Source organism: Narcine bancroftii, chromosome 7, assembly GCF_036971445.1.
Source record: "Narcine bancroftii isolate sNarBan1 chromosome 7, sNarBan1.hap1, whole genome shotgun sequence".
Classification (NCBI taxonomy): domain Eukaryota; kingdom Metazoa; phylum Chordata; class Chondrichthyes; order Torpediniformes; family Narcinidae; genus Narcine; species Narcine bancroftii.
Window position 1 is genome coordinate 153348283 of NC_091475.1, and position 12006 is coordinate 153360288.

The 12006-nt window shown below is 36.2% G+C and overlaps 1 protein-coding gene across 13 annotated transcripts in view; it reads left to right on the forward strand.

Moving 5' to 3' along the window:
* The window catches only part of LOC138739231 (NADPH oxidase 4), a 271753-nt gene that overhangs the window by 154340 nt on the left and 105407 nt on the right, over positions 1-12006 (forward strand). For 11 of the 13 annotated variants that reach the window (XM_069890873.1, XM_069890863.1, XM_069890864.1 and 8 more), the window contains one exon: positions 8966-9050. In XM_069890873.1, coding sequence (XP_069746974.1) covers positions 8966-9050 — 85 coding nt within the window. Of the gene's footprint in view, positions 1-54; positions 128-7786; positions 7924-8965; positions 9051-12006 lie in introns of all 13 variants that reach the window. The other 2 variants (XM_069890872.1, XM_069890871.1) reach the window with 2 other exon arrangements.

Consider the following 12006-nt stretch of genomic DNA (forward strand, 5'->3'; position numbering starts at 1 on the left):
TAAAAAATTGAAGTTAGCCTTACTTAGAATGATTTACTCAAAATTCTTTTGCAGTGCTTGATCAACATTTTTCTAAGGTGCACCACAGCATTGTCATTTATTCTAAGGGCTACTCCAGACTAGTTAGGTAAGCTGATTTTGATAATTATTACAGCCTTAGGAGAATCCAATCGCAAGCCGATTATTTACCAAGGCTTAAAACTACAGTCATCCTTTAACAGCTAACATTAAATGCACAACATAACTATTGTTTGGCTTTGGAAAGAATATAGAGATAACTGGATTAAATCATGAGGAGGGATGACAGAAAATGGGTATAAGGTGATAATAATATTGTGAATGTATTTGTTCATTGATATCAGAACACTGAAGTCTGCAACAGTTGGAGTGAAGCATCATCAGCTGAGTTAATAATATTGAGCATTGAACAAACATATTTTTGTTCTTTCGCTTATCCCCTCAGCTTACAGAACTATCTATTACTGTATCAAACTCAGTGCAACTTGGCAATGCAGAATAAATAGTTCCCTACATCCTTCAGGTGACAATTATCTCAGAGGCCTTAGGAAACTTAATGGAGTATGACGACAGTGAGAGTGGGTTAGCAGATGGAAGCAACAGTGGAAATGACAACAAATGGGGATTTGCTTGGATATCGTCATTGGGAGTTTGTGGTGAGTGGGCATTGTGCTTGTCTGGTGGAGTCCTATGAGCTCAGCCACTTAGCCCAGGGAAGGGACGATTCCCTCTTAAGATTCATATCATACAGGATTCCAAAATTGAAAAAAAACTTGAAGGAAGATTAGGGTGGCAGAGACGTGCAGCCGATACTGTCATTGCCTAATAGATAAGATTCATTCCTAGCCTCAGGCGCTGTCTGTATATAGTTTGCACATTCTCTCTGAGACCAACTTCCGAGTGAAATATGTTAATGGTAGAATTTGGGGCAAGTTGTTGAGATTATGGCAAGAATAAAAAATGCGATTGATATAGGATAAGTGTAAATGGATTGTTGATGGCTGGCACGAACTCAATGAGACAAAGGCCTGTGTCCTTGCTTGACTGCTATGAATATGACTAGTTTATGACTCATTAAGGGCAAGCTGCAAGTCCAACCAGATGTTTATCATTTAAGATATCAGCAAATGACAACTGTGTGGTAATGTTGGGTCTGAATATGTTTAAAACTCATACATCAGATTGACGTAAGATGAGGAATGTTTATGCTAGTCGGAGGGGAAAACCAAAAATAAACTTGCAGTTGGATGAGCTTTAAGTTTGATAATGGAAATTGTATTTATGATATTGTAGCGAGCACACAGCGCGATATTGCAAACCGCCACTCTCAGTTTACATACTTACCCGACACATCGCAGGCTAGCAGTGCTGGTCACCAAAATACAGTGAGTGGATCAGATGAAACCTCTGCCTAAAGAGGCAGGGTGCTAATGGCTCATAGCTTTAACCTGCTGGTCCTGTAGACCAGCAGCTGTTCACTAATGAGCTCATTAACAGGCAGGGAATATGGTCTGTTTATGTCTGCAATAAACCAGTCTTGAGTTGACTACCTTTGTCTTTATTTAGTAGCATCTACTGTAGTAACTGCTACAATATCTTTAAATGCATGATCACATATTGTTTTTGCATTTTCTACACGATAATCAACAGTACTTTTGGGAGCCCACAAGTACAACACTGGCCCTTACCAGTAAAATACACATAAATTCTCTTCTGACTTCCAATGAAATCTAGTCAATGTAGTCATGCTTACTTGTTGTAAAATATTTGAGGTAAACTTACAGTAACATAGTAGCCCTTTCACACTGGTATTTTGAACCCAGTAATTAACTGGCAATTTACCAGATCACCTGCAGTATGAATACTCCTAACTCAGTATGGGGGGGTCCAAATCGACCTGGGAATTAACCACCTATGGAGGTAGTATCATTGCTAAACCATTTCAAATCAACTCCAGTGTGACTGGACAATCCAGTAATATCTGGTCCCATTAGTTGCTTGTGTGGGAGGTTTTTAAAGAGGCATGGAATGGAAATAACAAAATAGTGAAATCACAGCAGAGAGCACCATTAACTAGCATATGGAAAGAGTGCAGAATGAGAGCAACAGTAGGAACTTGTCAGAATGACTGTTCATCAAATTGAACATTTGTGGTATGGAGTAAAAAAAAATCCTCAATTACTTCCAGCAGTTCTGATGGTTGGGTGGCAAGATACCATTTTTACATGTATGTTTCATTGCCGTTGTGACTTTCCCATGCCCAAATGTGCTTTATTCCCGCTACCACTTGCCCAAGCTCGCTATAAATTATGTGTGTTTGTTTTATCCCAGTTATAATTTTCCCATGCTCATCTTTTGGAAATAAAATTATTTACTACAAAACTGCATTCAGAGTCTTTTCTTTTGAGACCCATCAAATCTGTTTTCTCATTTATAACACCCCCACAGTACCCCTCCTTGCACATCCCCATCTGAAGAGTGAGGAGAATGAGGGGCTGGAATGAGGTGTTGGTTATATAGAACAAAGCATTCACTGCCTGTGAGTACGTAGTATGTCACTCAAGACGTCATGCTGGAGCTCCACGATACCAGGTTGGTATTGTGAAAGGACACACGGAACTGGTTTTTCTTGGTCCAGTGTGAATGCCCCTACCGGTATTTTAAAATGGTTCGTTCACCCACCAATCTAACAGGTTGTCAATGTTAAAGGGGCTAGTATGATCCCACTTCAGGCTCTATTGTGTATTCTGATGAGATACAAGAATTCAGAATTCCCATAATCCCTGAGCATTTGGATGCTTTTGCCAAAGTTCAGGAAATTGCACCGATTGCATAGCACATTTGGTGATTAAGCAGCATGAGTTAATTATTAAGTTCTCTCTAAAACACAGTGGGTATGTTGTTCAAATATTCAGGTCATTATTAACAGAACAGTACAACACAGGAACAAGCCCTTCGGCCCACATCTGTATCGGACATGATGTCTAAATCAAACTAAAACTCTGTTGCTTGTACATGATAGATATATCTCCATTCCTTCATAGTCATGTGCCTATCTAAGCCTTTAAAATACCAATATTGTATCTGCCTCCAACAATACTCAGACCTCCCACACCTCTCCCTTAAACTTCCCACCCCCACCGTATCTTAAATTATGTCTTCTATTATGAAATGCTTTTACTCTGGGAAAAAGATTCTGACTGACTACCCTATCAAATGCCTTTCTTCATTTTGTAAACTAGTATCACATCTCCTGTCAGTCTCAGCCCCATAGCTCAAACCCTTGAAACCAGGCAACGTCTTGATAAACCTCATTGTATCCTTTCCAAAGTCTCCACGTCCTTCCTAAAATGATTCACCTAGAATTCCACACATTATTCCAAGTTAGGCCTCACTAAAGTTTTATACAGCTGCAACATGACTTCATTGGAGTTTTGCTCAAGACCCCATCCAATGAAGGCAAATATGCCATAAATCTTTCCTACTCTATCTAATTGTGTGGCCACTTTCAATGAGCTCTGAACTTAGATCCTCCAATCCCTCTGCACATCAGTGTCATTAATTATATCAACACCCATGTATTTGACCTCTCAAAGTGCAGCACTTCACACTTGTCCAGATTAAACTCCATCTGCAACACCTCCGCCCATATCTGTAACTGATCTATGCTCTGATGTATTCTTTGATAGTTCTCTCCCATCTTAGTGTCATCTGCACCATTATTAACCCACCCATCTACTTTTTTCAACCAAGTTACTTGGTTGTTACAACAGCAGGGATCCCAACACCAATCACTGTAGAATTTCACTCTTTATGGAGCTCTAGGCAGAATAATCCTCTTCCTCGACTAGCCTCTATATATTATGAGCCAGCCAATTCTGTATCCAAACCATCAATTCACCGTGGTACCATGTGTACCTTCTGGATCAGCCTGCATGAAGAACTTTTGTCAAATGCCTTTCTAAAGTCCATGTGGACAATATCCACTGCCCTACCCTCATCAACCTCCTTTGTCACCACTTAAGTTATATGATTTTGATTTCTTAATATATTGATCTCCTTTATTCCTGGTTGGACTTCATATAGAATATATCTTGGAGGGCATTACATCAATTTTTCTTGAGGCCATCAACAGGGAGTAGAAATTCTTGAAATGAGTAATCATGTCATAGAATTACATCTGATTAATAAAGGAAAAATAGTCAAGCAAACTTCTATGTTGTCTTAACAACCTTTCATTTTTTTAAAGAATAAACTTTTTAGATACGGACTTGAATCTTTATCTTGAAAATTTTCCGAAGCTTTCCTGGACGGTATTAGTAGACTTATAGCCAATGCAGATAAGATAACAGGAAATATTTCTGGGTTTTTTTTAATGTTTTTATTATTAAACAATAATGAATCATACAAATCAAAATACAATCCAATACATAATGTTTTATCCCATGTAACCCCCTACAACACCCAACCCCCCTCTAAACTATCCCAAAAGAAAAGAAGAGGAGATCGACTAAAACAATACCATTCAATCATTTGCCATGGATTGGGACCACACCACCAATGTATGGGAAAGAAGATATTAATGATCAAATGGCATATATTCCATATACGGGCTCCAAGTTTTAATAAAAAAAAGAATAATTATGTTGTAAATTATGTTATTTTTTCCAAGGAATACATGATCTCATGTCATGCCATCTTTGAATACTCAACTTAGTCTCATTTTTCCATGTAAGTACAAGACATTTCCTAGCCACTGCTAAAGCCAGTCTTAAAAAGGCAATTTGAAATTTATCTAATTTTAATTCCAAACTCAATTTTTTAATATAACCCAATAAAAATATCATAGGGTCAAGTAAAATTTTAAATTTAAACATAACCTCCAAAAGTTCCTTAATTTTATTCCAAAAAGGTTTAACTGTCTCACATAACAAAACCAAATGTAAAAGGGTACCCACTTCCTTATGACATCTAAAACATAAATCAGAAGAAATATATTTATACTTCTTTAATTTCTTTGGAATCAAATATAGCTGATGGATGAACCAATCTCTACCTTAGATTTACAATTTTAGTCGTACTATCCTCACAATCATCCTGAAAAATAGGTATTTCCAAATCTTTTTCCCACTTCACTCTAGACTTATAAACATCTGGTTTAAGCATTTTATTCTGCAATAAAGCATACTTATCAGATATAAACCCTTTCTTAACACCATCAGTAAGTAAAATTTAAAATTTAGACCTTCTAGGAAGCCTCAAGGTATGTCCAAAATTGTCTAACAATAATGCTTTAACTTGATAATAGGAAAAAAATATATTTCATATTTCTCTTTCATTGTTTGAAAAGAAATAAAATAACCCACCTCATAACAATCTTCTACCAATTTAATTCCTTTTTGCTCCCACAACTTCAAAAGTTGATTATTAACTGTAAATGGAAAAAGCTTATTTTGAAACAAAGGTGTTTCAGCCAAAATTTTATCTCGAGTGCCGATAACTTCATTTTTTTTATTCCATAATTCCATTAAATGTTTTAACACCAGTAAATTATAATTACTTAATAACTGAGAATTCCATTGATAAATAAATTGGTCCATCCTCTTTTCACCTATCTGAGATAATTCAATATTAGCTCATATCAGAGGATTGTCCACCTGAAACATCCTATTAATAAATTTCAACTGAGCTGATTCATAATAATTTTGATAATTAGGAAGTTGCAAACCTCCAAGAAGCATTTCTGTTTAATGGCATCTACATATCCACTTGAAGGAGTGAGGGACTGATTTAGTGATTTTGTGTGTTGAGATTCAGGATAAATGTTGATAAATAAGAAGTATAATCTCAGTGTTTTAAAGACATCTGTTTCTCTGCTCCATTATCAAATCAACAGTAAGGAAATAGCATTCCAGGCACCCGTCTATCTGTTCATAGCAGCTTTTCTTGTAGAGTTTTAACTACTGACATTTTTTTTGTTGAGATTTGGAATTCTCCAAAAATAGAGTTGACAAAAATAGTAAGAGTGAATATAATATAAACCTTATCTGGTGTCTTCAAACTCTGCTGCCAATGCAATGTTCAGTGGGACAGACTAAAGATGAATTCCATAAAAATGATTGTGAATTAGTCAGATGAGGTGTTGGTGGCGATTATGCTTCTTACTTGGTTAGCTGCTTCAAGAATAAATGCCTCAATATGCTTAAACTTGCAGATTGAGTTAGCTAGATTGAAGCTTAACTTACCTATGTGCTGGAAGTGAGGTACTGATGCCAGTCTATTTGTAAATAACTTTGACTCAGTTACAATTAGGAAGGATTGGAATAGATTTTGAGTAGTATCGATAGTTGGTGAGTTACGAGGTTAGCTGGTAGGTGGCATTTCTCTGCTGAGAAATGCAAAGTGTCACATGTTAGTAGAAAGAATAAGGAGAGACAAGAAAGAGAAGATAATTCCAAAAGATATATTGCAGTTAGATTTGAGGGAATGTTCCATAGTTTGTTTAAAAATGCAGGATAGGTTGAGAAAATGGTTGAAGAAATAATGCTGAGTGTGACCTTCATAAATAGACAATTCGAGTACAAGAGTCATGATAAACTGATGTAATGCACCTAGTTCTGTATACCATACAGGAGCAAAGATGTGAAAACTTTGAAAAGCATGTAGAAAAGATTGATTAAAGTTATCCCAGCGTTGAGGGCTATGGATAGATTTGAGAAAATGGGGATTGTTCTTTAATTTTTAAAATAATTTAATTTAGAGATTCCTCATGGTAACAGGTCCTTTTATGAGCTGTGAGCACAGGCCACAAACAATTGCCACCCAAATGCATCCAATTTACCCTCCAACCCTGTTTGTTTTTGGTAAGTGGGAGGAAACCAGAACATCCAGGGAAAACCCACGCAGACACATGGAGAGCGTACAAAGTCCTGGCAAACAGTGCCGGATTTACACCCTGATCACTGGCACTGTAATAGCTGACAGAAATATTTCAAACCACAAAGGATTTTAAAAAAAAAGGTAAATTGAGGAAAAAAAAATCTTTTTGACAGAGGGGTCAGGAATAGAATGACCTAAAGTGAAGTAATTAGCAAAAGGACAAAAATTGATGGAGAAGAAATGTTTAACACAGCAAGATTGAAGTCAAACACAATGCTAGAGAAACTCAGCAGGTGAAACACTGTCCTTTATATAGCAAAGATAAAAATACATAACCAACATTTCAGGTTCGAGCCCTTCATCGAGGAATGATTACTTTTACAGCAAGATTGAAATTGGAATTCACTGGTTTTGGTAGAAATGGAGGCAGATTCTGTTATAGCATTTAAACTAGCTCGGATATATATCTGAAAGGAATACATTGCAGAATGATGGGGAGACAGAAGAGTAGTGCAGTTACCTGAACTGCTCTTGTACAGACTTCTTGGATCAAATATCCTTGTACTATAGCTATTCTCTGATTAGATTTGATGGAGTCTGATGATGTACTGCAGAATAATAACAGAGAGGAAGAAAGGCAATCTACATTAAGATTCAGTGATGCATTTGCTGATGACACACAAGGACTACAGGCAATTATTTTCCTTCGCAATTGCAGAAAGATTTGTTTGTGAGGTGCCCCAAATGCAGTAGTTGGAGTATATTTTTCCAACCATAGAATTTAATGCCTTTGATGAGATTAATGTCGTCTATATTCTGAGATGTGTATTATTGCAAACTATCTAGTCAGTCATCTGAATTTTAGTGCATAGAACCTTTCCTCATACAGGTAAACAGATCTACCTACAGTGATTTCCTCACATTTTTACCCATTCACTGAATATTCAGTCGTTATGACCACCATGATTATCATTGGCAAATATTCTTCATCCTTCCATCACATCTGCAGAGGAGATGGTCCTAGAGGTAAGCATAAAAATTAAATACATGGACATTGGAGGTGGAGAAGTAGAGGACTCACTACCTCATGACAGAATTCTGTCTCAATAGCATCTAATCATTTGAATTTGAAGTCAGTAACAAGATGGTAGTGAATATTCTATGGGAGAAGCTGAGATTGCTCATTTGGTAAGAAGGATAGTAAACCAGAATATTTTCGAATGATAAATAATTGCCAGTGATCCCTTAGATCATTCAGCAGTCCAGCCTCGATGATGGTTTCAAACACCAAGCAGATGGAAATGCTGACTTTCTGCACCTCTCTCCTGATGCCATCTCTTGTATGTAGTTGTAGACAGGTAACCCTCTTGCATTTTTGGAGTCTTTTGTTTGGACATTGGTGTTCTGCCACAGGTCACAGAATACTGCTGCATTTGCAACACCTCGGAAGAAGTCCAAAGGAAAAATGCTTTGTAATTGGGTAATTTTTCAACTTCAAGTTGTTGAAACTGAATCCCACAAATACTGTAATTTTTTTTTCAGGAACAATCAAGATGACTCCTAAAGGACTTCACAATTTTTCGAAGAAAGCCTTTGTGAGGCTCCAATATTTATTGCCAGATTTGTGTGTCAATATATCAGTTCACTTGCAATTCTGCAATGATCTTACCATGATTTTGCAGACAAATTCTAGAAAACTTTGAAAGCTGAATTAATTTCCAAAATTCTTGTTGTTATTATAGTTCCTAATGAGCAATTAACAGCTTTAAATTAACAATTCAGGCCTCCTGTGGGGTATTCAAATACTAAGGTTAAATTCAGAACTGGGTTCCATTAATTAATATATTTTGTCTTTTCCTACTTTTTGTTAGTTTAAAATTGTCCTCCCTAAGTGAAGCTAAAGAATAAGTATCATTCACAATTAAAATCACTTGCTTTCTTTATTTGCTCAGGTACATATAGTTTATGTATGTTTTCACGTAAATAACATATATGTTATTAGGTCCCTCTAAGCTAAATTTATGACAATTTTCAAATAATTACAATAACATAACATTTTTTTCCACAGATTATGAGCAAAAAAGCTAGAAGATTGTTGGATAAGAGCAAAACATTTCATATAACATGTGGCTTTACTATATGTCTGTTTTCAGGTAAGAAATGTCTGCATTGCCCAAGTAAAATATAATTGTCATGCATTACAACAGAATATTAACTCAGACTGTTAAGAGTTTCTGAAGGCATAGACAAAATAAAACAGGAGATCTCTGAAAACTTAAACAAAAGAAATAAATGCTGGAAAAGTATCAGCAGGTCAGACTGCATCCGTGGGAAGAGAAATAGAGTCAATATTTCAGGATGAATGATCCCCAGCCTGAAACATTTTCTGTTTTTCTCCCACAAATGCAACCTGATCTGCTGAGTATTTACAGCAATTTCTGCTCTTGTATTGTTAGAGTTTACACTGGTGTGTGTATTGTCATTCCATTTGATTCTACTATGGTAGAAGACATCAACCTCCTTCAAAGTTGTTTCTGCAGCCCAAGTTACTGTTCCTTTGATGAGATATAGAAAGTGCTTTGAATACCTTATGATATTCTTTAAAAAATCCTCAACATTTCCTAAGAGATTTAATCAATTTATGTACCCTTGGAGGAAGAGGAGAATGTGGAATTTAGAAAATGGACCAAGTAATTTAGTGCACGAAGTAAGGGTGTATCACATATATTGTACACTTCAAAAATACTTTGAAAGTTGGATATCCTCACATTACTACCATGGATCGTTCCTTTCAAATGATGTTAAAACTCATTTGCAATTTACTGCTAGTGCTGTGTGCTCAGCTTGCAGAGTAGGATTTGTAATTGTGTGTACATCTATGGGAATTGTTAAATAGATTACTCTAAGGCAGACTGATGCTGGAGCAGGTTTTATGGCGTATGAGCTCCAGAGTAATGGCTAGCCTAATAGGGCTAGGGTTGGTGGTGGTGGCATCTGAGGTTGAGAGCTACAACTTGGGGAGTGGGTGATTACTGCCAGGGGCAGGGAAAGGAGAGCCTACTGTAATCGGCCATAGGGTGAGTGCCTGGACAGAACAATTGACGAGTGGAACAGTGGAGAGTGCTGCGATAGGCAGGGGTGATTGTCAGGCCAGAGATGATGAAGGACCAAGAATGGAACCCATGGTGCAGCATCAGATATGTTTAATGCAATAAAATTCACAGGTTTTTTTTTTGAACATAAATTTTTTTTAGCTAATACATTTTTCATTTCATTATTTTTAATTTAGAGATAGAACACAGTAACAAGTCTTTCTGGCCCATGAGCCTAGTCACCCAAATACATCCATGTAATCAATTAAACAACTAACACTACATATTTGGAATGTGGGTTGAAACCACAGCACCTGGAGGAAACTCACATAGACACGTGGAGAACATTCAAACTCCTTGTTGTTCTGTGTTTGAACCCGGGTTGCTGACCCTGTAATGGCATGTTAATTTCTGTTATTAATCAGGCTTTGCTGTATGAACTTGCATAAAATTGAGGAAAGCCAGAAAAAATTGGTGGAAAAGAAGTATTATGCTAGTTTGTCAGTCAATCTGCTTGTTTCTTTCTGCGGGAAATCAATGTGAGCATTTTTTTTAATGTAATCAAAAGTTCACCTTTTCAACTCTTGTTTTGTGTTAATATACATCCCTTGATGCTCAGCAGCTTATTGCTCCAGACTAGATAGGTTTTGGTTTGCTGGTGTGGTTGACATTCGGTGGATAAATAGCAGGCACCAATTGTGACTATGATGAGAGGGAGAAGATCCTGGGATGGAGGAGCCCAGATATCAGAAGATTGGGTGCTATGGCTAGAAACCCTTAAGTGGGAGCAGGTTACGGTTCTGACTAGCATGGCTATTCCAAAGGAGGACATGGTCATAGGTTACCATATATTGCTATAAATATAAACTATGACCATGGCCACTTAACCCATTGCAGTTAAACCCAGATATTGTGGAATTTACAATTTTTGCAATATCTCTATTTAGTTTGGACTTTAGTCATTAAGTAACTAAAACAAGATTCTCACACATAAAATATCATCATGGGAAATAAAATGAGCAACTAAAATCTTCAACAAGGTAAATCATGTCAAGGAAGGGCCACAAACACTTCATGTCAGAAGATTTTGCATGTTATGAATTATTTTAAAAATCCAGATGTCTCGGTGTGTGCATTTGTTTTTGGATTATTAATCAAATTTCACTTCATGCTTTGTTGGAGCAATGTAGTATTTTTAAATGTTAGATGCCAAGATATATTTTGAGAGATTTTGTAACCCAATTATGAATTCTTATGGTTTCAGCAGTGTCTGCATTTACTTATTTTGATGACTTTTCCTAAGGATTGAATTTATTTTGTGCATGTAGTTCATTAATGAAAAATGAAAGAGTATTAAAATCTAGACAAATATCATAGAGAATAATTTATCTTGTTTAATAGCTTGGGGACAGATCAGATTTATGATCCCAAAGTTAATTGTTGTCTTGCTGTGATTCAGAAATGTGTCCATGATCTGAAGTGTTGGTTGTCCCCAAAAGTAATCAATTGATTTAAATTAACTCAGAAATTGAATACCAACTCTAATCTTCTTTAACCAATGAGATTAACAATTGAAAAATAAATATTGGAACAATGGAAACTATTGAATTAAAGTGAAACCAGGTGCAGAAAAAAGGCAAGATTAAGAGAAAACAAAAAAGGGGAAAAAATGTGATATGTTTAGAATCTCTTATTCAGAGAATGCATTTGAGTGACACCATTTTTCACCTTCAGAGCCACAGAATTTATTTAGCATCTCATTAACAAATGTCACATCTTTAAAAAGTTATTTCACTCTTAAGGACCAGCAGTGAGTTTAATAGACAATTAAACTGCAAATGACCATGAACAATGTAGCAACATTAATCCAGCAAACTCTAAAGATTTATAACTTGGTGAATTTGCCTGCCAATTTATACACCACTATTGGTGTTAAGGAGCTGTTTCTTTTCACAACAAAAAATAATAATTGTTAGGGCATTGAGGGCTATAATCCACACCTAATTGGACTGGATAT